We start from the raw sequence: 25,087 nt of genomic DNA, 5'->3' as shown, positions 1-25,087 counted from the left end.
CCTAGATCCCCGGTGGCACCTCAGTTTATCCATTTCAGTTTTGGTTTCGCTGCGGTCATCGCGTCCCAAACCCAGAAGGGGAGAAAAGACCCCGCGGGCTAAGGGAGGAGGCAGGCCTAGGCTCGAGGCTCTGCCTCGGTCTTCTTCGACTGGAGGCGAAAGGGTTTCCTCTCTTCTGCATCTTGACGGGTTCCTCCAACCCTCACTTTGCATCGGTGAATCGACCCTGCCGTCCTTCGGGACCTGCATGGTGCCGTCAGTCCTGAGTAAAGATCTCTCACTTGTGAGAGATGAAATCTGGATCTCAGGTTGCCACTAGCTAGCTGCGACCTCCTGGTCTGTAAGGAGTGGGAACAGGACTCACCCGGCTCTTCGCTCCTCCCTTTCTCCCTCCCCGGCCCCGGGGAACCAGAGCAGGCAGCATAGCATGGCTGAAGGTGGCCGCTGGAGGTCGCCGTGGCCGTGCGACACCACCAACCCAGCCTAAATGGAGAACCGTTGATTCAGACTCTCGACCGATAGCTTCACTTTGGGAGTTGGCCTGAATGCTTTAATACTAGCCCCTGGGGACAAAACTGTCTTCACGTGTCTTTGTTTATAGAACATTGGAACTTTTACCACAGCTGATAAATTCCAGCAAAACAGGAACCTTGCCCGTGTTCGCTTTAACTCCAGGATCTAGAACAGTGTCTGCAACCTAGCAGATGCTTAATATTTGTTAAATGACTACTGAACTCTTCCAGGACAACGATTGTACTTTACTCCTAGCACTTACTACAGTTTTTGAAGATCACAAGGGTTTCCATATTTGTTCAGTGTTCTATCACAGGCTTCCTAGAGTGCAGAGTTTAATTCTGTATATCCCTTTCCCCAAATCAGGGAAAAAAGGAAGTCAGGAGGCTGCATGCAGGTAATACCATGTTTTCCCAAGAGCAGATTTCAGATCCAAATCTTCTATAGAACTGAAACTACTGTATGTGGGAAAGATGAAGAGGGGATCAGGCCCTAGATAATAGAGCTGTGGTCAGTGTGATGGAGAGGCCAGATTGGATTCTAGGCAGGGACTGAAACCTGTCATAGGAAAGGAAAGTTTTCCCTACTAAAAGCCAGAAACCAGCACCCTCCTTCAGCACCCTTTCAAAAGTGGGTCCTAGGATCTTCTTGGTCTCCAGGGGCTGGTAAAAATACAGACAGTGACACCATATGGCAGCCATAGATTTGTTAAACTTTATTTCCTCTGAGTCTCTGGGGAGGCAGCAGGGATGTAAGGCGAAGTGGCAGTAGCTGCAGGGGCCTGAGCAGAGCTGGTGCTGGGACGGGCCGGCCTGGGCAGGATGAAGAGGAGATTTAAATATCCAGGATTGAAAGCCAGCTAATGGGTCTCCTTCATCTGTCTTTGGATTTTGTGCAGCATCTCCTGCATCCGCCGCAGCTGGAACAGGCACACCCATCAAAATGGGGCCTTTTAGAGAGTCCTATAGTGTTAACAAAGTGCCCCCAAGCTCTAATCCCTTGAGCCAGGGCCATGGAAGCCCAGAGGTGTGATGGAGACCCGGGGTAGAACCATTAAACCACAAGTCCAGGTGGTTTAATGGACCATTAAACCCAGATAGAAATACTGAGGTTTATAGTTAAGCAGGGACTGCCCCCAGACTGTCAACCCCTACCACCCCACACTGCTCTCACCTCCTCATCTTTCTCTCGGATCAGCCTCTCAGTTTCTGGATCTGTCCCTGGTGGGACAGCAGGGATGGGGAAGTCGGTACCACTCTCTCGAGTCAGTTTGCTGAGGGGAAGGGGAAAGGAGGGTTGGTAAGGCTAGGGGGACCCCAGCACCTGCTTGGACTGAGCCCAGGGTCTGTAGAAGAACAAAGGAAGGGCTTGGTCTCACTCAAGGCTGTGCTTGGGATCCCCACCCTTGCCAGCTCTGTCCTGGCTTCTGGTCATACTTGCGATTCCTCTCTTTCACCACCAGGCGGGTCATGCTCTGGATGCACTGTGCCCGGTAGTTCTCATAATGTGTCTCCCGTGTCACATCCTTCAGGTCCTGCATGTGAGTACGCACCAGCATTGTCCTCAGCTTCACAAAGTCGCAGTGTCCTGGATTTTCCACTGCACAGCAAGGCTAGGGGTCAACCAGGAGCACTGGGAGAGCCACTGAGGGCAAGGAGATACCCAGGTCACCAGCTCAATGCTTTACCTTCCACAATGCCCCAGGGGTAGAGACGGCCCCGAACTCGCCGCCCTCTGGCCTCTACCACAGTGTTGCTGCCAATTACAGCAAATGGGATACTTTCCTGGAAGAAGTTAAGGGTGCCTGGTCAATACTCCCTGTTCTCACCTGTTCTTTTTCACCTATATCTTTATCTTTTCTGCTTCACTCTAGAAAAGCAGCGTGCTCTCCCACCCCTTATATAGAATTCCACTTCCCTCTTCTGCCCAGAAGAAACAAGATGGAAAGGGATGCCCTCGCGTAGCCCCACCTTTAGGGCTTGGTCCTGTAATTTGAAGTCTTCATCCTCATCAGAGTCACAGTCTGGGAACTGATAGACCTTGATTCCAAAGTGCTCAATCTCCTCTCGGATCTGGCAAACACATGAGGGCCCACAGTTCTGGGGACCCCATCCTTTCCAGAAGCCCAGTTGCTACCCTCCCCCCACCGGCTTCCCTCACTTTGCGTTTCTTGCGCTCCACTTCAGGAGGGGTCAGTGTGTCCGCCTTAGCCAAGATAGGCACGATGTTGACCCGCTGATGCAGGGCCTTCATGAATTCAACATCCAATGGCCGGAGCCTGGGAGATAGGAATCTGTGACCACCTGCTAGTGGCAGCCCTGCCCTGGTGCTCCCAGCCTGTTCCCTTGGCAGCACCTGGTAGTGTTGGGAGCCTCAGGCTCAGACCATACCCGTGGCCGAAGGGTGAGATGAAGTACAGGCAGCAGTGCACCCTGTTGTCTTGAATGTTCTTGCGGTTCAGGCCACTCTCATCTCGGAAATACTGCTCAAACTGCTGATCGATGTATTCTGCCACAGGCTTCCAGCTGGAGCAGGGACAGACAAGCAGAGAAACTGTGGGAGTGGGGGCTGCCTCGTGAGCTTTGGGACTACAGAGTAGCCCACATCCTGAGCAGTGTTTTCAAGACTCTGTTATCCCCTGGCTTGCTTTACTACATCTTCATGGAGGTCCCTGGGTGGGACAGGGGTGCATCTGACATGTCCCAATAGAAAATCAGACTAAGCACACAGGCAAAGTTCAATAAATGCTAGTTTGATGAGAGGAAAAAAGCCTAGGTGACCAAACAAACCAATAAGAATAAGGTGCCTGCAGGTGAACACCAATTGGAAGCCAGGACAGCCCTCAGTCAGGTTCACAGTCCAGCCTCAGAATCTTTATTTATGTGTTTCTACTCTAAACCCACCCTTCCATGAAGGCTCCTTCCAGTGTACATCTATGTACACTATTCTCCCCTTCTCTCCACCACACTGTAAATATATATGTATACATATACACACTTGGCCTTCTGACTTGTCTCTGTGTCTGCCACTACACTGTCTGACCTATTTACTAACTGAAGTTGATTGACACATATGTCAGAGAACTGCTGCCAACCCTTCCCATCCCCGCTGCCACTAGACCATAAGCCTCTCAGTGACAAGGATGATTCATACTTGTTCTGTATCCCTTAAAATGCCCAGCACTGGTTGGACACCTAGTATATGCTCAATAAACTCCTACTTGTTGACTAAAGTATATGTGGAGGTGCACTGTATACTGTGAAGTGCCAAGCAAATGAAATGATTATTCTTGTGGAAGGAAAGGAAAGGTATGTAGGTTGATTGAAGGAGAGGGTGATACTTGCTACAGTACGAACCAGGTGCTGGTTTGGGTACAGTGTCATGGCAAGCCCAGTGTACTGAGGCATATACCAAGAGTAAAAAGGGTCATGATGACACGGAGGCCACCTCGATTCATCAGGAATATTTACATCAGGAGACCATGTACCATGTGCCAGCACAGTGCTGTGGCAAGAATATAAGAAAAAATGGCCCTCCCCTCAAGACTAAGACACTGAAGCTGAAGATGAACCAGTGTGCTGAGCTGAAAATCACATGTTTTAATGATAAAGCATGTGCTGAGGACTCAGAGCACAGAAAGGTCTGTAAGAGTCTGATGAGTCTGTGAGGCAATTACCCAGGGTCAGCTTTCTGGGAATGCAAACTGTGCAATCAACACCAGGTCCTGATCTCAGAAGGGCCTATGCTTGGTTTACTTCTCTGCTATGGCTGTCTTGAAATTCTTAATCATTCTAACCAAGGGGCCCTGCATTTACATTTTGTACTGGTGCTGCAATTATAATAGGTATAATGTAAACAACCCTTTACTTTAGGGGTTTTTTTATGTTTATTTGTTTTGAGAGAGAGAGAGAGAGCATGCACGTGAGCAGGGAAGGAGCAGAGAGAGAGAAAGGGAGAGAGAGAATCCTGAGCAGGCTCAACACTGTCAGCCCAGAGACCAACACAGAGCTCCATCTCATGAACCGTGAGATCATGACCTGAGCTGAAACCAAGAGTTGGACACTTAACCGACTGAGCCACCTGGACACCCTACTTTAGTTGCTAATACACATTCACATGCATCAATCTGGGTGATTTTCAGATCAACTGGATAAGATGGTAAGGGCCAGTATGTTTCAACTGAAGAAACAGGAATGCAGTCATTTGCTGAAGACCACGCAGTTACTATATGCTGACCCAAGATCTGAACTCTTGGGCTAGCCATCTTAACACTGCCTGCCTAACTTCTTCATCAAGGGCACCACCTTTTCTCCTGTCTTTATCATTCATCCTCCTTCTCATCTACTCACTTAGGTCTGACCATTATCTAAGCATCCCTCCAGTTTCTGAAAAAATAAAGCCAAGGATGATGGGGTATGTGGCAAAGCCACCTCTTCTTCTGGAAGGTAGCCTAGAGGACGCCTGGAATTTAAACAAAGTTCAACCTATTTTTTTACCCTTTGCCTCCTCTTTCTCCTCCTCACCACTCCATCAGTGCACTCTCATCCCTTTAATAAACTTGTTTGTGGCACCTAAAATGTTGCTGGTGAAAGAAAAGGAAGGAGGGGAGGTGGTGTTTATTGAGCCCCTACTAGATGTCTGGCCCTGTGCTACATGTTTCCACATGTGTTTGCTTTTTTTGAGGCTCTTCTTTCTTATCTTGTGTCTTCACCCCCATTACAGAAAGTACATTAGGTCAGAGTCAGAAAGTTCATTAAAGATCATCTATTCCCAGATAAAGAAGATGTGACACACACACACACACACACACACACACACACACACACACACACACAATGGAGTATTATTCAGCAATCAAAAAGAATGAAATCTTGCCATTTGCAAGATGCTAAGTATTATGCTAAGTGAAATTAGTCAGAGAAAGACAAATATCATATGACTTCACTCGTATGTGGAATTTAAGATACAAAACAGACGAACATAAAGGAAGGGAAGCAAAAATAATATAAAAACAAGGAGGGGGTCAAAACATAAGAGACTCTAAATACAGAGAACAAACTGAGGATTGCTAGAGGGGTTGTGGGTGGGGGGATGGGTTAAATGGGCAAGGGGCATTAAGGAAGACACTTGTTGGGATGAGCACTGGGTGTTATACATAGGGGATGAATCACTGGAATCTACTCCAGAAATCATTATTGCACTATATGCTAACTAAGTTGGATGTAAATTAAAAATAAATAAATAAATAAATAGGAAAAAATAAACAAAAAAAGATTTTCTATTCCCACTCTTTTCCTCTCACTTCAGCTGCCCTGTAAAGGGTGGTGGCATGCTCAAAGGCCATAAACTCCTGACCAATTGTGGCTATGTCTGTGCTTATGTGTGCATCCGTGGATGTATGTGTGTGTGTAATGGGAAGGGGGCAGCTGGGGCTGTGCGTGGTCAGACATACCACTCTGTGTTGTTGACTGCATCCCCAAAACCCGGCGTGTCCACAATGGTGAGCCGTAGCCTCACACCCTTCTCTTCTATGTCCACTGCATGTTTAGTGATCTCCACAGTTTGCATGATCCGCTCTGCAGGAAAGGGAAACTGAGACCAGGGCAAGGGCAAGGACCTGCCCAGTCAGGACAAACCGCCCACCCCAATCAGCTTTGCTGCCCAGAATGCCTCATCCACACTGCCCCCCTTCCCACCCCAGGCCGCCTGGGGGCCTGTTCTCTGGGAACCAGCAAGGAGCACATTTCCCAACACAGGAAATGCCGGTGGCTGTTGGCTCTGGCCCCAGCCTCTTCTCTGCTCCCGGCTCTTTTCTTGGATTCCTGGAATCCTTTGGGGGTCAGAGACTCACTCAGAGAGCAGGATTCTGGTCCCTGCCTGGCTTCAGCACCCAAATCTTTAGGGAGCTGGCTGGTGGGCTGCCAGGCTAGATAGGCCTATGGAGAGATGCCGTCAAGGCCCTCTAGGAAGCCATGGTTTCCTGCATGCTGGGGAAGGCCCCAGCCCCCAGGCTGTGGCATGAGTTTGATTTCCCAAGTCAAGTCTGCATGCCAGTCTCCCTGCCCCTCTCCTTGCCTTACCTTCAGCACCGAGGAGTTTCCGGTCCCGGTACAGATCAGTGAGGAAGAGGCTATTGACAAGAGTGGATTTCCCCAGTCCAGACTCTCCTGACAGGCGAGAGAGGACAGAAGATAAGATCTATAGCCAAAAGGCAACCCCACCAGAACAAGGTGTGTAGAGAGCTGCTTTTTCATCAAATTGGGAAGAGACCAACTGAACCATAGCGTTTTAGAGCGAGAAGGAAGCAGAGAAAACAGCTTGTCTAGCCTTCTTATTTGAATGAGGCTCAGTGAGGATAAGAGGTTGCCCAAGGTCACACAGAACAAGGCAAATACTAGAAAACTGTTGGTCAGGTGTTCTTTGTACCATTTCAACCCCCCTCCCCCCCAACACACACATACACACTTTTGGCCACCCATGGCTCCTGGCTACTTTGCAAAACTGCATGGCTGCTGGCTGCTTCTTCCTTCCTTACCTATACCTCCTCCCCAAATACATACCAGCCCCACCTGAAACACCCCCTGCCTAGCCCAGCCCTTCCCCAGCTCTACCTGCCACCATGAGGGTAAAGTCAAAGCCTTTCTTCACAGACTTTCGGTGAACTTGATTGGGGAGGGTCGCAAAGCCCACATACTCCTTGTCATCCTAATGGACAGGAAGGCAGAGTGTGTCAGAGTGAGAGGCAGGAGGGGTCCCAGGACCCAACACCTTCTCCCTCCCTCCTAGGTCTTTGCCCCAGCCCTAGAGGAATGGTGTCAAACTCCCTTGAGGCCCCATCTGGGGCCACCAGCAGGGCTCCTGCCCCTGCTGATAGTCAGTTTCCAATGCACCTGGGGGCCAACACCGCAGAACTGGTGCTGACACTAGACAGGAGAGGCCCCAGCTCAACATGCATGCATGCATATGTGCACACCTATACACACACATGCACATACATGCACAGACACTCGGGATCTCTGTGCTCCCTCCCTGGGTCTTCCAGCACCAGCCCACTGAAAGGCAAAGACAGGGCTGGAGGCTCTACCTCAGAGGAGTCATAGGGATCAAGCTTGCCCCATGGGCTGCGGGGTCGGGCTGAGGGGCTGAGAGGGGCTGAGGCAGAGAAGTACTGCTGGCTGTCAGAGGGCTGGGGCCACGAGGGGCCTTTGAACTCCAGGTCATCCTGGTAGAGGTCCGGGGCCTGGGGCTTTGGCTCCAGAACTTGGGGCCTGGACACCCAGGTCTTGGCCTCTGGTTGGTGGCAGCTCTCGCTTCCTGGGAAATCCTTCACGAACTTGTTCAGTTCTGTGTCATCCGTGGCCTCCAGGAAGCGCTTGATCTGGGGGTTGGAGGGGAGGTGGTGGGAGGATGGGGGGGAGTGGGTAGGTGGCATGAAGGGAAGAATGAAGGAGGAAGTCCAGAGAAGGTGAGAGGGAGAGAGAGGAAAGTGATTGTGGTTAGAAGGGAAAAGAAACTGCACTAGCAGCCAAGCCAGAGGAAGTGCTCACCATTCCTCCCTCACCTGCTCATGTGCCTCCCCAGCCGAGATGCCAGGAAAGACCCTGGAGTCCTGGAGCAGCCCTAGGCAGCCCCCAGTTGTTGCAGGCAGCAACTGTTCTTGGGATCAGAGAAGCTCCAGTCCTGATGTTCCCTCTTGACAGGGTGCCTGCTGCCCTGCCCTTCCTGGGGGGTCTGGCCAAGCCAGAGGCCAGTGAATGCCCTAAAGGCCAGGAAGTCAGACTGAATAAGGGGGAGCAACAGAGGCATTAGAACTGAGACGAGGATGCGGGCTCAGGATCCAAGGACAGTGCAGAGAGTCAGTCAGAATGGGACAGGGGCAGGAGGGAAGTAGGGAGGGGAGAAGGGACCTGCCAGCCCCAGGTAAATCAAGAGCCAGCAGAGAGCCCTGTGCCTCCTGTCACTGCAGGTCAGTGAGCTCTGGGAGGGAGATGCAGACTCTACTGGGGGTGCTCACTCTCCAGGGCTCACTGCCCGGAGCTCAGTACAGTTGATCTGACACCTCTGTCCCTTATTCCAGACACTGTGCCACACCAGAGCCTGAGGGTAGGCCCCAGGAGACTAGGGCAAACCCACCAGTGGATGCTGAGTGCAGGGTAGAAGGGAGCTGGAAGGGACCCAGTGAGGGAGGATGGGAGGACACTAGGCTGCTGACAGCCCCTACCTGTGAGGGACACATAGGAGACAGCACCCATCGGTTGTCTTTTGCCCCCTCTGCCTGGAGTAAGATTCAGCCAGCCACGCAGGAAGGGATCTGGCCCCAGTGGTGAACCACAGTGGGGTGGACAAACAATGACTGGCTCTGTGTAGAGACCTGTTCCACCCCATCTCCCAACCTGGAAGAGAGGCCACTTCCCCCCACTCCTGCCACCAACTCTAGACCCTAAAACTTCCTCTCTCCTTTGGGGGCCAGTCCCCTTTGTGGAGTGCCTGGCAGTGCTGGGCTCAGCTCTGCCTCACAATACCCACATGCCACCTCCAGACAATGGACAAGGGCTGGCTTCAGAGGCTGACTCACTCCCTGGGGATTGGCCAAGCCAGTGGGGGCTATCCCGGACCACTGTGGAGACCCGGCCAGGGTGGAGGGAGAGAAGATGGCCACAGTCTTCTGCAGGTCCCCTTTTTACAAAGGGAAGAATTGAAGGAGGCAGACATACACATTGCCAGGTTTATGCTAGAGGGAAGTGATTTAGAGGCTACAGGGAAAAGTCCCCTAAGAACTACTTCTAGGCTGTCACCTCTCAAGTCCCCACACCTGCTTGTAGCCATCATCTCCAAGGCTTGCCTGGACAGAGGGGAGGAAAGAGGCCCTTTAGACTGAAACTGGAACCAGCATGTGGGGGCTTAGTGACCAAAAGAGGGTGTCCTGAAGCAAGCCTGACCTAACAGGCTCTTCTCAGCAAAAGTATTTATGGGATCCCATGGAGCAACCGTACATCTCAGTTTGTTTGTTGTTGCAGCATAATGATTAATTGTGCCCCTTTTGACTCTCAAAAGTGTCCCGGCTTGGACAATTAATTATATGCAACAGAGAAGAGATGGGACTGAGGAGGGTGGGGTCCCACAGGTCCTGTTTTCTGGCAGCTAGAGTCTGGGGAATTCCAGGAAATCCCGCCTCTCTGCATGACCCCACAGTGACCCAGCAGTTGGTCAGGGTGGAAGAAAGAAGACTGTGTTCCACCTGGTTTCCCCAGGAGCACTGAGCAGAGGGGCAGCAGTTAAAAGAGAAAGGAAGGCCCTGATTGGGACCCCTACCATCCAGTCTTCCAAAAGTCACCAGGAACCCAGCATCATTCTCCCTGCCAGTCCTGGCTACTTGTCAGCAGGAAGCGGCCCACAGAGGCCCTAGACAAGGCGTCAGGCACTAGGCTCCTCCTCACCTGCTGCCTGTCCTTCCCCACCCCCAGCTCCCAGGGTAGCACCTTACCCCAGGGACAGAACCTCAGGGACAGAACTACCTTGCCATCCCAGTGAATGGTCCATGTCCCTCCCACACTTCAGATACCCTGTCGGCAAGCTCTAGGTCTAATTTTATCCCCCAGGAAAAGTTGCTCACACACGGAAACAACCTGGTCTCAATGCTCTTGTAATCCAGCTTCCTGGCTTGCTCCTTTCCCTTTCTCTTTGGCCCCCCCCTCCCCCCTCCCTGTCTCTGTCAGGGGCCAAAACAGCTTGTGGAATGTCGTTCCCCACCCCATCCTCCTCCCTTTCCCTTGGCTCCCACCCTCCAAGGACAGCTCGGCTGCAGCAGGATCACTCTGTCTCTCTGCAGTCCCCTCCAACTCTGATTGGCTGTCTCATGACGCCTGCCCTCTGCCTACCCCGGTGGGCACAGCACCAGCCTCCCGAGTCTGTCTGCAGCACAGGCTCTTGATCCACCTGGCCTGTTAACCCCCAAGGGCACCGAGGCCTGCCAGAGGGTCATGAGCTGTCCCCAAGGTGACCTGGCCCATCAGTACACGAGGACAGCCACCCAGGAGACTCCACTGTCAAAGGACTCCAATCTCTTTCACCTTAACTTTAAGCAGTGCTGAAGTAGGGTGGGATGTCCTATAATCCCCTAGAAATATGTTCTCATGAGAACAGCCCTGCTTTTCTTCCTAAGCGTCCCTTTGTGTTTTCCAGCAGAGAACCCCAGTCTCTTCAGACATCTGCCCCTAGATTTCCCTGCAGAGTCCCAGCCACAAAAGGACTCCTCCCACCCTAGGATACCTGACCTCTGACTCATGGGGACCCATATCACTTCCATCACCCCACTGCTTCTAGAGAGTCAATGGAAGAGCTGCTAGCACTCGTTCTCTGAGAGACCAAAGGGAGGCTGGCATCCCAGAGGCTTCAGAGTTGCCAATTAGGTGGGAGACAAACTGAAGGGCTTGGCTGGAAGGGTGCAGATGGAGCACCTGACTGGGAATCAGGAGGCCAGTGTTTCTGGTTTGTCCAGAAACCTTTGTGATTTTGAATATTGTCTTAATTTCAGGCCTCTAATGTCCAGTTGTGAATGGCCCTTCCTTGCCTCCCAGGAAGGCTGGGGAGAGATAACTCAAGCTGTTTTGAAGCTGAGGAGAGAGAGTGTACATCTCAAGTCACAGGACTGTTATTAATGTTGGCCTATCATTCTTTTCCCATGCAAACTAAAACCCCCTGGGGAGGTTTCCAGGGGAGGCTGGGGAGCTCTCCCCACTGTACCCACTGACCTCCATAGTGGCTGGGACACTGATCTCCTTTCACAGAGAGACCTCTTATAGAGAAGTCTGGCTTGACATAAATCAGTCAGCCTAAGAACTCGGCCTAAGAGGCCTAAAGCTGAGGACTGTGGTGATGGTGGGGATGTCTTTTAATTAGAGGGTGGCTTCAGCCAAGTTGAAAGCACCAAGACCTCAGCTGAACTGAACTTAGTGTGTGGCAGAAAAGCCCCTCTTGGTCCCTGCTGGGCTTGGCAATGGGGACAGTCAGTTCTCCCCAGGCTTCTATCACTGGAACAATCAGTGTGACGGTACCCATGTGGAGGGAAGTGGGGCAGGGATAAAGACCAGTACCACTTGGCCTCTCCCAGGAACCCCCTCTGGGGAAGGTCACAGAGTCACCAAGACTTCCTAGCCAAAGCTTGGGCCTCAGCCTGGACACAGCTTGAAAGACAAAAGCCCAAAAGGTTGGCCTTTCCAGACCTGGAAGCTTCTGATTCCATGGGGCCCAGGGAGTTCCCTTCTGGAGGCTGCCCACAGCCAACATCCTGCCCCACAGGCTGGTCATGGATCTCCTCCTATTGTAAACAGCCTGTGCCTCCTAATGCAGTGGGCAAATGTTGGGGGGCCTCCAACCTGGGAGGAGAGGCTGGCATGGGGCCTGGAGGCATTGACACCCAGCATAATGTGTTTGTGGCAGGCTCTGGCAAGGATGGCAGAAGAGCTGGCACCCTTACAGTCAGACATCAAAACTTCCTACCTGGGGGTATCCAGGAGGCTGACTGGGGTTAGTATCTCTCCTTCCAGTACAGGCGGGTGGCAGGAATGAGTTCCCCCACCCCCACCACTGCAGAGGGACCTGGTTTGGGGTAGTGTAGGATGCAGCAGGAGGAAGCTTCCCCATGGGTCCTGTCTCAGAGGCAGTGATGTATAGATGATCCCAAGGGTAGGATGGTAGGCTAGGCTTCCCTCTCTCAGGGGTCCCTGGGCAGAGGGCGCTGTGGGAAGAGCCAGGAGATGCCCTTTGCCAGGCTGCGGGAAGGAGGGCCCAAGCGTCTCACCATCCCTCTCCGGGAGGCAGGCAGTGTTTGTAGGCCTCCTCTGTGTGTCTTCCCAAGGAAGTTGGTGCTGCCCCTGAGCCCAGGGTAGGTGGGTGAGGAGGGGTCATCCAGGTAACAGCTGACTCAGGAAAGGGCGGGGGACCCTCACCTCCGCGTGTCGCTGACGCGCCTTCCCCAGCCTAACACGCGCGTCTCTGCCGGCGGGCCCCCCCACCTCCCGTCAGCACCGACCCACTCCCCGGTCCCAAAACGCGGACAGCACCCCAGCCCTCGGGGGCCGCTCCGCCGTTGCTCGGATCAGAGCGAGAAACTTGGAAGCGGCGACGCAACGCCGTCCACCACCAGCAGCCAGAGACAGCGCCTCCCGCCCGGCACAGCCGGGGCTGCTGCGCCGCTGGTCCCCGCGGAGCCGCTGGGAGCAGCGGGCCCTGCGCGCCCCGGCCCTGCCCCGCGCCCGCGCGCCTTACCATGGCTGCAGCCCGGGCCGGGCCAGCTCCGCAGGGACAGCGTCCGAGCGACCCGCGGCCGGAGCTGCGAGCCGACCTCGAGGGACCGCCGGCCCCCGCCCGCCGCCCAGAGTGCGGACCGGCCGGGGGCGGGGCCGGGGGCGGGGCGAGTCGGCCCTGGGGCGGGGCCTGCCCTCTGAGGCGCGGACGCCTGCAAAGCTGAAGGCGGCCGCGGGCGGCTGGCTGCGGGGAGAGGCGGGCCTTGCAGCCCGTGACCCCCCCTGATGAGCAGAGGCGCTCAGGACAGCGCAGCACTGCTCACCTGGGTCTTCCTTACTCAGCCCGTAATAGTAGCCTCTTCAGGCAGCGCATCACCGTGGGGGCTTGAGCAAATCCCCCAAGAAAAGGGAAAGGCCAACCTAGCATCCCTAGGAGAGGTCTTTCGAAGGAGAGGGGTTTGCCCCACGAGTCGGGAGAGACTCCATTAGTTACCGAAGGTTTTCAGGAAATGAACCCAACTGATGTCCAAGTTAACTGATTGTCCCTACCCCCTCTACACCTCCTAAGGTAGAATGTCAGACTTTCTCTACCTTTACCCAAGCTATGAAGAAGAGACAAAATGTTCCCTTCCTGCAGGACCCTAGATTAAAGATTAAAGAGGATTTGCTGCATAAATTATCCAGGGATCATCTGCTGGAAAGGTGGAAGGGAAGAGGCTGAGTGGCCTTTATGGGGCAGTAGAGTCTTGTCTGGGGCTGAGGGAAGCGGGAAGTGGCAGCCCAGGTGTGAGCCAGTCTATGCTGGGCAAGCAGGTGAGATGCTGTGGGGACAGATGCCTCAGCAGCTTTAGAAGCATTAGAGGCTCAGAAGGGTCAGCAGCAGCAAGGAAGAAGTAGATGCTTAGAGGGTGGGGGTTGGTGAGGATTTTCCGAGCTAATACAGGGCTGAGCTGGTCAGGCTTCTGTGAAAGTTTCCAGAAGTATGCCTCTTCCTGACTCCCACAAACTCTCCTCCAGGGCATGCTGATTTGCCTGAATACACTTTGAATAAAACAGGTCCACAGACATGGCCCTCTCTATTGGTAGAACACCCAGAAGCCTGCCTACTCTATTTCAGTCTGATCTGTGACCAGTGGTCATGGTTGGGATCAAGTTAGAACTTAGCAGAGGGACGGAGGGGGGCCTAGGTATACAGATGAGAACACGTTCAGAAAACATGGGATGGCTATTGGAGACGTTATTAGATATTTGGCACTGGTGGACTGAAGGACGGAAGGAGTGCCATTGCTTAAAGAAATCAGGGGCATTCACGGGCTAGCAAGTTGAGGAGGAACCTTCCTAGCTGGGTGACCTTGGGCAACTCACTTTACCTGTCTGGACTTCAGTTCCCACACCAGAAAATGAGGGGATTAAACTAGGATATCGCCAGCAGCTTGGCTCAGATAAGAGGGAGCCTCTGAATGTATAGAGAGTTTCCTGGAAAAGGCCTGGGGTAGATGAAGAGATCTGAAGCTGTACTCAGGAAAACAAAGACATGAAAGAGTTTCTTTAGAGAGAAACCAATGGCTATTGGAAGGCTACAGAAGTAGCAGCAGCTGCTGCCGTCAGACCCGAACATCAAACTCACTACACAAAGCCCCACTGTTGGGAACTAGCTATAGGCCACTAACACTCACGTATGCACTCATAAGACTGCTTCTTGAGTGCTTCCACTGGCATTCTGCATGGCCTGGGCTGGGAGTGCTGGGCCGAGGGGAGAAAACCTATGTCAAGGAAGACAGGCCCCATCACAAACAAACCCTTGTTTTCCGCCAAGTGTACTTCCCTCCTCCCCCCAGTCCTGGTTGTAGTCCAAGTGTGGACACAGACACGTCTCAGAAGGCAGCCCAGCTAGCTCATCCTCAGCTGTGGCTGGAATCCCAACTCTGCTCTGGCACCAGCTGCCCTGGCCCCCAGCAAGCCCTGTGTGTCCTGAGGCATGTTGGTGCCAGCTTGTTTTGAGGGAAGTGAGCCCCAAAGAGAGGCCTGGGACTGTGGAACTCATCTCTACACCAAGACTCTTAGGGTCTTGATGCTCACCAGTGTCTTTGTAATCACTACATCAGCTGCCCAACATGAGGCATGTTGGGTGAAGTAAAAGCTAAAGACAGACTTTGAGCCATTCCATCTACATAAATCTCGCATACTAACTCTGAAGCACTGTGAGTTTCTGAGAGAACTTGGCCTTGGCTTAGGACCCCATACCAGCTTTGGCAATTAGCTCACTGCCTGAATATCCCTTCTCCTTCATGGGCCTCTTTTTCCCCCACTGAGAGAGAACTGGACTCCCCCCAACTCCAGCTCTTGTGTTCTGTGATGGTGCAGGTAGCGTCTGACACCTGGTCAGAAGCAGGGCCAAAATATAGCTGCCCTTGTATGAGTCACTGACCACTGAGTGCTCCTCCCCATCTCCAGTTAGCATGTGGACTGGCCAACCTTGCCTCAGGTACCCCTCAGTCCTTAGAGTCTGACTCTTCCTTGAAATTCAACATCCCACCAGGAAATGATATCCTTGACTAGAGTACAATTTCCCCATGCACTGCTGGAGTGGGGATTTCAAGCCAAGGGTCTGGGGAATGAACACTTTGTTTGGCACAAGGGATGACTCTTCTGGGAACTCAGATCAGCACACACCTCCAGTCTGCTATCAGGAGGTCCCTCTGCTTAGGTCAGGCTAGCATGGTCTATGTGGAAAAACTCCTGGCCCCCTCCATTGGATCTTTCCTGCCTACCCATGGGTGAAGGTTGTGTGGCACCAAACTAAATAAGGATGCTGTACTTGGGCAAAGTCAAGGTCCAGGTTCAAAAGCCAAGAATAAAGAGTGATTATCACAGGAAATCAGGATTTCGGATCTGCATGACTAGCAAAGGCCACTTTTGCCTCTCAGTAGCAGAGTTTTCTTAAGTGGCACAAGAACTAATTGTATCTCCCTTCCCCCAGAGGTGATGAGTCACTGATGATATAGTCAGAGAGCTCTGGTAGGGGCAAAGAACTATTACCGGGTTGTGTCTTTCAAGGAAACCTTAGCCAGCCTGTCCAGAAAGTTCTGTGCAAAGGCAAGAAACCAAAATACCCTCAACCTCACTCCCACCCCTAATGTTCCCCAGTGTCTCATGATCCTGGATCAGGCATGAAATGTGGGTGGTAATGTCAGGGAGCACTGTTTCCTGGCACCTGTTGTCTAGCTGTGGTAAGAGGCAGTTCTGGAGCCAGTAGAGTGCCAGAGGCCTGCCAGAGGCCTGCCAGAGGACCTTTCCAACACCTTCTCTGCAGTAGGGCAGGGCACAGGAGCTGAGAGATGGAAGAGACTTACATATGCATTGGTGTGTGACCCCTTCAAGAGCCCCCACCCTACATCCCATCTTCTTAAAAGTTTCCCACGACTAAAAACTGACTCTACTGACCTTCAATCTTTGGGCAGTGTGTTATCAAAGGTCTTCATTACCTGGAGTTGAAACCTGTGTGTACCTGGACTTTACCCTCCAAGTGCCTCCATGCTAGAAGCTTTGCTAACTCATTTCACTGGACTTTGTTTTGTTCTTTGATGTCCACACTCTTTCAAGTGACCCATCTATAGACTTTTCTCTTCCAAACTAACCATAAGCCCCTCAAGGACAGCGAGTATGACCTCTACTCACTTCAATTCAGTGAACATGTGATATAATGTCCTCCTGGATGCCCAGGACTCTGCCCCCAGGAGGTGTCTGATCAATATGAATTGACTGAAAGGATTCATTGATTAGTTTTCCACTCTGATTTTGGAGCACAGACAAGCCTTGAGGCTCTGGGCCTCACTGACCCATCCATAACTTGCCCTTCATTCTGGCTGCTTGCCAGCTCATACTTCATCTCCCAGCCTTGTAATTTCCATGCAAAGACACAAATGTTACCCTCACTAAAACCTTTCCCTTCATATTTTGTGATATCTGAAGGTGCTGCTGAAATATTGATAAGTTACTTTCCAGGAAGATGTGGCTATGGAAGAAGGGTTTCTACACCACATATGAATCCCTGGGGCAGGGTGCTCCCTAAAATACTCTCAGTCTTGAGGAGCCAGCTCTGCAAAATGGGGAGCAAAAGTTCACTTCATAAGGTTGCCGTGAAGATTCACTAAGGTAACACACTTAGAATGGTGCAGGCACTAAAATGAGTGGTAGCTACTATCTCAGCTAATGAGAAAATTATCAACACCAAATCAGCAACTATCACTGTGACCATTTCAAATGCTTTCTCTACAAACAATTAGGAATGTGCATGTGTAATAGTATAGAGGGATGGGAAAAGAGCCCTTGACTAAAGTGACATTGGAATGACCATGCTGCCACCAACTGTAGAGTCAGCTTCTCCAGCTGAACCCCACGCCATCTCTAGAAAACTAGTCTTGGTTTCAGACTTACTGAGCTGAATTCCCAAAAACAGCCATCATAGAGACTCCTGGAGCTAAATGACTTTGCCTGTGGTGGGTGTGCCAAGGAAATGACTTTGGCCCTGCCCTCCCACCTTCAGCGTCAGAGCCTGAGCTTCTCTCAGGAGCTGCCTCACATTCTGTCCCCTTCCTTCAAGCGCGCACTTGGCCCCCAAGGTGCAGCTGTCTCTGGCCTCTCCCCTCATGGCAGCTGGGCCAAAGGCAGCTGAGCAGAAGAGGGTAAAGGGACATGGTCATTTTGTCACTCAGGATAACCTTCCTCTGGCTGAGCAGCTGTCAGGGTGGCTTCTGTGTTACAGATTTTCTTCCTCGCCCAAGTATGCTTCCTTGCTCTCTGAGACCAAGCTCCCTAATCTATCCAGTCCTGCTATTTCTCCTCTTACTTGAAAACCCCACCATTTCAAACACCACCAAACCTCTCTGATAGAAAGATAGAATGTTGGAGATGGGTTCCAAGCAGGGAACCAAGTAACTTCTGGAAATACACCAGAAAGTCCAAAATAAATGTGGCAGGTTCTTCCCTATGTGGGATCATTCTGAGAAGAGTAAAAAACTAAAGGATTCTGGCCTCAGTTCTACCATCGACCACAAGGGAGGGGCATAGGATTTTCCTGCCCCCATTTTATAGTCAGAGGGAGCAATCTGCTCAGATCTCACAGTGAAGGCAGGACATCACCCCCCCTGCCCTGTGCTTCCAGTGGCTCTTGCTGAGGCATAATGCACTTTAGCCTGTCCTACGGTCACCATTTGTCCTAGTTTGCCCAGGACTGATGGGGGTCCCAGGACACAGGATGCTAAAACCAGGAACATCCCAGGCAAACCCTGAGTTGGGTCAACCTAGCCTGTCCCCAGAATAGCAATGTGGGTCAGAGGTTACCAGCCTCCCATCCAGCTCTGGACTTTGCTGCCCATGGTAGCTGAAAATGAACAAGGTGCCATCTGACACGAAAAGAAGCTGGGTATCAAGGGTCAGGCTGCTATGAAAAGCCTCCCGAGGTGCCCTGCCCCATTTTTAGCAGCTCTGCTCCATTCTTTCAGTTCTCTCTCCTCTCAACTATAAGCCTTGGTACAAAGCAAGAGAAAATAAGGGGAGTGGGAAAGATGGTTCTAAGGTTCCTTTCAGACAGCCCATATCCTGGGATTCTGTTAACATTCCCATGAATCCAGAGACTCCCTGTGTTCCTCCTGGACTCTGGATTTTTCTCTGTCGAGGAAGTCTGAGCAAAACTTCCCTGAGACTCAAAAGCCAACAGGAGGCTGGCCATACCATCCCCCAGGGGCCAAATGACAGGTCACTCTAAAGACACTGAAGTTTGCCTTAGGTATCACTGAGATGGCCTCCCCTGTTTCCTGGCCTGTTTTCCAGAGTTGGTTTCTTGCATAATTGATAGAGATAGAAGGGAGTAAACCACCTTGTCTGCTGACAGCCTGAGAAGTCATTTGCAAGGGCAAGTAGGTTAGGTGCTTTGAGGACAAGGTTCTTAGGGCCAAGGCAGCTCCATCCATTGGAGCATTGAAGCCCCTCCCATCAAGAGCTGCTTTATTCCAAGGAATTCCCCAGGACCGTGTGGGAAGACAGCCCCAGCTGACACCATAGGGCACCCTCAAGACCTTCCTGTTGAGCTTCTGCTAGTCTTGATACAAAAAAACAAAATCATTAGGAATGATTCCCTCATTCCAGCATAACCTTCTCTGGGGAGATTCTAGCCCCTAAATTACCAATCCAAGGATGAGAAGCATCTGTAATCCCTGCTCCTTAGACAAAAGGGCCTTGAGGAGCCACTTGGGAGGAGACTGACACTTAAGAGAGAGAGAGAGAGAGAGATGGTTGAATCAGGCTCCATCCTCAACTATGGACCCAGAAGGGCCTGTGAAGTTCAACAACAAACATGCTGCTGTTCACAAGCCAGGAGCTGTGGCTGGCCACCAGAGAATTCCTGCCAGGAATGGAATCTGGAACAGACTCTACAGTCAACCATTCCCAGATCGGAGGAACTAGAGGCCTTGGACACTAGCACCATCGTCTCTAATGTGGGAAGGTCTGTTGGCCACTCAGCCTGGAGGACAGGCTGGGGAAAGCCTAGCACTCTCATGGTTTGTGAGGAGTCCCTGGCCCACCTCCATGACACCGCACTTCCAAAGAGCCAGAGAAGACCAGCAGGCCCAGCTGGTCTCTCCCCAGCTTCTTTTCCCAGCTTCTGGGGAGCAGCTCTGCCGCCGAACAGGGCTGGAGAGCTGCAATTATCCAGACAGGATAAGAGCTATTTTGGGAAGGAGCCGTTCTGCTGCCAAGGCTTTTGACTTTCTAAACTAAAACAAGATGCACAAAGAAAGGGGGTGAGGATGGGGGAGAAAAGGGAAGAACTTTCTCAGTCAAAACCGTCATATCCAGAATGAGGGAAAACACTAACCCCTTCCCAAAGGTAAGAGACTAGCTATTAAGATATCTCTAGCTTTGAGAAGGCGAGTGTAACCTGACCACCCCCCCCCCCAACACACACACATCCCCTAATGACTCCTTCTCTCCTAAGTTCCTCCAAGAGCACATATTCAGTCTGTTGCATTTATTTGGACATTTGAGCACAAACTATTTCATATTGTTGTTTAAATGTTTCCTGTCCATGTCTTATCTCCCCAACCAGATGGTAAGTTTCTCATGGCCAAAGAATGTGTGTGCTCTGAGGCTTCAATGCTCTCTCCAGTAGTGCCTAGCAGAGTGCTAGGTATCTGAATGAAGTTGTTTATGAAAGGAAGGGAGAGAGGGAGGAAGGAAGGAAGAGCAAAAGGAAAGAGGGAGAGAAGGATTTACTGTCTCTCGTGGAGGTGATCTCTAAATGTAGTTGTTCCCACCCACAGTTGAGCTTAGGGCATGGGGCTGAATAAGAAGCCATGGCAGAGGGAGTGGCAGCCACATTTTTGGCACCTCCCCTTCAGCTGTTCCATCATCTGAGCTCAGGCTGTCCTGCTCCACCTCCTTTATTTGTTTTCTATCTGTAATTAACTGTCCATTCTGGGCTAACCTATGGATGGGACCCATTAAAAGCCATGCTAGGCTCTAGGTAAGGGAGAGATAGGGTAAGAGAAAGAATGGAGGCAGGAAGAGCTCAGACTATCTTATCAAACATGGGCCAAGAAGAACTAAAGTAGTTATAGGAATAATGCACTCTGAAATCAGGACACTCTTTGCCAAATTCAGGACACAGGGCTGCTGAGAGCAGAGTTTACCTTGTGCCTTTCCAAGTTGAGGACTCAAATAGTGTGTAACCCAGAAAAGTGTTCCCTTTCTGGATTGCCCTAGGCTGAAGAGGGGAGAGCCAAGTGGGGGCTGATCCAATGTATGGTTTCCCAGACAGCTTTTAGATCACCTTTGTGCAAATCTCCTCCTGGGGAGATGCAGCTCCCCCCACCCCGCCAAGTGCACAGCATGGCAAGTAGAACACAGGCTAGATTTCAGCCCCCACTTGCCCTCTCTGCTAGGTACCCTTGTGCAATGAACAACTTGCCCAACTATAGGGAGAGTTCTGTCTGTCTCCCTCCATTCCTGCTTCCATAAGAGGTTAAGAGAGGGACTTGGATAAGGGGGAGCATGGGAAGACTGGAAGTAACTTCCCAGGGGTGTTCTTACCTCCTCATCTGTCATAATGGAGAAGTAGAAGTCAGGCATTCCCAAGGGACGGCAAATGGAATTCAGAGAGTACCAACAGGAAGGGAAAAAGAGAATTTTACTAAAGATCTCCAGTGGACTTTGGCATAACCTGGCCCAACATCCTTTCTAGTGAAAGTGGCCCAAATAGCAACAGCTAGTAAATTTACAGCAGTAAATACTGAGGACTCACTGTTACCAGGCACCATGCTAAGTGCTGTACATGTAGTAGCTTGGTTAGTCCTCTTATAAACCCTAGAGGTAGCCATTGTTCCCACTGACAGTTGGGGCAACTAACAATTGGAAAAATAAAATAACTTACCCAAGGTCACAGTGAAAAAATACTAGACACAGGACTCAAACCTAATACTATAACTCCAGAGTCCACACTACTAAACTTCAGCTTTATAGAGCTTTGCTCTCTCTGCGGGGCAGGGACAACTTTCTCTGCTCTTTGCTGCCAATTTGATAGCTCATGCGGTTGGGACTGGATTGCATTCACAGGACTCTCTCCTCCCTAGGGACTTCCTCATCCAGAGCCCTGGCCTCCCTCATGCTCACAGGAATAAAGCATATCTTGGGCCACAACATTCAAGGCAGAAACTCTTTGTTACTAATATTCACTATACGAGGGTTGGTCCCCTCTCTCTCCACCAGAGAGGTCAAGAGTACAAAGGGGGGGAGGGTGTCACGAGGCCCTGGGGATACTTAAGGATTCTAGAGTTGGCTACAGGACCCACTGATGGCCTCAAGACAGAGGCCTGGAAATCCCTGGAGATTGTGCCTGGGAAGCAGCCAATAAATACCTCCCAAGTCTGGGCAAGGGGGCTTGAGGAGAGTTCTGACACAAGACCCAAGAGGAGACCCATCAACCTACATTAGGGCGGGGTAAACCCTGAGTAAAACCGTGAAACAGGTAGTTTGTCTTGGTGACTTTTTTTGGGGGGGGGGAGGAGGGGGTTAAAAATCACGAGAGGTAAGACTAGCTAAACTGAAAGGCATAGGCTTAAATTGTTCTCCATTTCAGAAATGACTACTTCCCATTGAAAGGAGGCTCTCGAAAATGAAAAAGGTTCCAAGTCCCAAAGGAATGACTCTAATAGTGGAATTATAGTCAACCCTCTAGTATGTGTGGTGCTAATAGACCTAGCTCTGTAGATACATAGCGGTCATCCTTCCACCTGTCCTCCTGCCTCCCAAACTCCAACAACAGACCCACAGGAGGGAAAATCACAGACCTTTTAGCCACCAGATGACACGATTATACATTTCCTCAGACACATCTGAAAGTAACAGAAATTGTTGCTCTTTTTCACTGTGGGATGTATACCTCTCTCCCCACTACTTAACATTTCCCTTTTAGGCTCTACATTTCTCCATCCAAAGGTGCCCTCAGCCCTTGATCCTCTCCAAGAAGCCCCTGCAGTCTAGGACTAAATCCTGCCCCACCCTTTTCTCCACCCTCTGTGCCACTGTTAATGCCTTTCCCCTCTTGGAAGTCTAGGTCCTAGCGTATCTGTGCTTCACCTTCTCCACTTTGTTGTCAGAATATTTACCTGAGAACCTTATTTTCTTTACTAGCCCTAACCAGCCCTAGTCCCAACTCAGTTCTTTATCTCCATTCTTGAGAAGCGCTTCCTACCCTGAAAACCACTCTCTATTACTTTCCATTGAAAGGTTAAGCAGCGTTGCCTGGAAGAATCAATGCCTGATGCCTGCCCAAGCATCGTTATTGATGTCATTAGCTTGGAGCTCAAAAAAGCTGGCAGGGAAGGAATGGGGCAACAGGCTCAAGGTTTAGCTTGAGCACTGGCAGGAGAGCAGCTCTGAGGCCCAGAATGAAGAAGGGGACTGACTTTCCTACCCACCCCAATGTCGCACCTCACTAAATTGGGGCTGCACCTGGGCAGTCTGCTTCTTCACATACCCAAGAAGAAAGCACTAAACCTTTGAATGGGTTGTTTGGAGGTCTGCTTGAGGGCTTGTGGCATTTCCCTCAATGGTGCCTGGTTTGGAGACTCCTTTGGTGGTGATAGTGGTGGTGGTGTTGCTGATGGTGGTGGTGATGGACTTGCCTTCTCTCGCTGGAACATCATTTCCTCACAGAAAGGACTTGAGTCCATTTCAAAAAAGGACAATAAAGGGTCTGGGGGAAGAGGGGACTTAGACTCAAAATCAGGTGTTGTCGGCCGGCTTTGGGATGTTTCAACTTCAGGATTGAGTAAGGCCCACCATGAACAGTCAGGTCCATACCTAGGTAAGGCCCGAGGGGGTAAGGGCCGAGGGGTCAGTTCCAGTTCTGCATGGACCGAGGGCTTTGGGGAGGGTTCTGGATACCTGAGTGCAGGTCCTGGGGACATGCAGACACTTTCTGAGGGTCTTTGGGTGTGCTGCTTATAGCTGGGTTCTGGAGTGACAAACATAGATTTGTGGGGGTTCTCAGACACTGCTCGAGATGTCACACGGGGAGCTGAGTATAACTGTTCTGCTGAAGAGATGGTGACCCTGCGGCTGACCTCGCCATCTCCTCTAGTTGAGGACCTCAGGTTGGACTCTACTTCTGATGATATTAAGTTCTTTGGGGAGGTCTTGGTGTCAGTGTAGACAGACTGCTTAGGGATAGTCTCAGGATCTGAACGCCTAGAAACTCGGTGTCCACCACTCAAATCCTTTAGTATAGAGAGTCTGAGGGATGATTCCAAGTTCATATTCCTATGCAAAGTCTTGGGTTCTGTGTAAATTGGGCTGGGATGACTCATTTCACACTCTTGGCCAGGGATCTTTCTTTGGGCTGTCCGAGAGTCTGCACTGACTCGGCCACTGCTATGTTCTGGGCTAGAAGGTCTTCTTGGAGATCTGATCTCAGTAGCAGTCAAACCCTTTTGGATGGGTTCAGTTTGGACTGCTTCATCCTTTGGGTAAACCAAAGTCCTACGGGGAACTCTGACCCCTTGTGGGTACTGGACCTTGGAGGGTGGGTCTTCTTGCAAGATTTGTAAGTTATCCTTCTGGTCTACAAAACTCAACCGGCGAGAGGATTTGGCATCAGGGGTTAATGAGTAGCGATTACTGATGTCACGCCCTGGCTTGCTCTCACCCCCTCTTCGTGCTGATTCCTCTCTGGATGGGCTAACATTCCGTTGCGTCTGGACAGCATGGGAAGCTGATGTTTGAGTTTGCTGGATCTTTCGATGAATAGAGGGATGGCGGTATGATTCTGATTTTGATTGGGCCTCGCTTCCTCGAGGGATGGGTGTTCCACTGGGCCCTGACTGGGGGGAGATAGAACGTGGATAGTCTGATGCTGAATGGAAAGAGGGGAGATGCCCAGCTTCTGATCTTCGATGGGGCGAAGGACTTCGGGGGGCTGCAGCGGTTCGTGAGCTCGAGGCAATCATATATCCTTGTCCCCGCTGAGGGGTTGTGTTAGTAACCTCAGACCCTTTCTGTGCTGAAACTGCTACCTTGGACCCAGTTTTATTTGTCTTGACCATCCGATAGACTGAGCTCCTCTGGGTAGATCCCATATTTTACTGGCTGGCTTGTATTGAGGATCCTAATGAAGTCTGAATGTTTACCCTTGGCTTTAAAAGCTGCTGCTCTTGTACTCCCACAAAAGTGGCTGTTATTCTAAGAGTGTCTCAAATAGTCCCCTTAGCTACCTGCCTGGTGATGTCATAAAGGAAGGAGCTTCCTACTAAACATCCTGGCATACTGCCACAGTTCTTCAGAGAATCTCAAGCAGTAACTGCAAGGAAACTGCGACTTGTCTTTGGAGTTGACACCACCAGATCTTTGGTCAAGTTCTTAGTAAAACCAGTTTTCCCTAGTACACAGGGAAGGCTCCAGACTCTCTGTTACTCTCCACAGATTCTAGGAATTCCCAGACTCATCTAGAGAAGGAATCAGTCTGAATATCCTGCTAAGGCAAGGCTACTCAACTCAATCACTCCGTGTTAATACCAGTTTTAATAAGATGCAAGTACAAAGTTGTTCCCAATTTAGTTGTATAGAAGTAAAAAAATAGAGCTCCATACTTTTCCAGGTATCAGAAGTGGTTTGGTTGACCCTGGGGTAAAAATCCAGATTTCTCAAATCATAAAGTCTCACATTCTTGGCCTAGGAGTGAGTATAGGATTGTAGGAAAGATTTGGAATTAGTCATTGGTTTCAATCGTAAATGACTGTGCACCTTAGACAAGTTATTTGACTTGTCTGAGC

General features: G+C 51.0%; 1 protein-coding gene across 2 annotated transcripts; it reads right to left on the bottom strand.

Moving 5' to 3' along the window:
• Nucleotides 1-1,213: 1,213 nt before the first annotated feature.
• SEPTIN4 (septin 4) lies at nucleotides 1,214-24,361 on the bottom strand. Of its 2 annotated transcripts, XM_030296494.1 has the most exons (14): nucleotides 22,795-24,361; nucleotides 22,106-22,150; nucleotides 20,850-20,857; nucleotides 7,598-7,891; nucleotides 7,125-7,218; nucleotides 6,594-6,680; nucleotides 5,966-6,089; nucleotides 2,904-3,038; nucleotides 2,674-2,791; nucleotides 2,484-2,585; nucleotides 2,201-2,297; nucleotides 1,950-2,112; nucleotides 1,687-1,786; nucleotides 1,296-1,432 (listed from the first exon to the last, which is right to left on the bottom strand). In XM_030296494.1, the coding sequence occupies exons 1-14, from the start codon at nucleotides 24,359-24,361 to the stop codon at nucleotides 1,373-1,375; spliced, it is 2,994 nt and encodes a 997-aa protein (XP_030152354.1). In that variant the 3' UTR covers nucleotides 1,296-1,372. The 2 variants fall into 2 exon arrangements, with proteins under 2 accessions (XP_032447056.1, XP_030152354.1); XM_032591165.1 differs by lacking the exons at nucleotides 7,598-7,891; nucleotides 20,850-20,857; nucleotides 22,106-22,150; nucleotides 22,795-24,361 and adding an exon at nucleotides 12,781-12,866 and having other exon boundaries at nucleotides 1,214-1,432.
• Nucleotides 24,362-25,087: the final 726 nt, after the last annotated feature.

This window comes from Lynx canadensis, chromosome E1 (genome assembly GCF_007474595.2).
Source record: "Lynx canadensis isolate LIC74 chromosome E1, mLynCan4.pri.v2, whole genome shotgun sequence".
Classification (NCBI taxonomy): domain Eukaryota; kingdom Metazoa; phylum Chordata; class Mammalia; order Carnivora; family Felidae; genus Lynx; species Lynx canadensis.
This window is presented reverse-complemented; position numbering and strand designations above follow the sequence as displayed.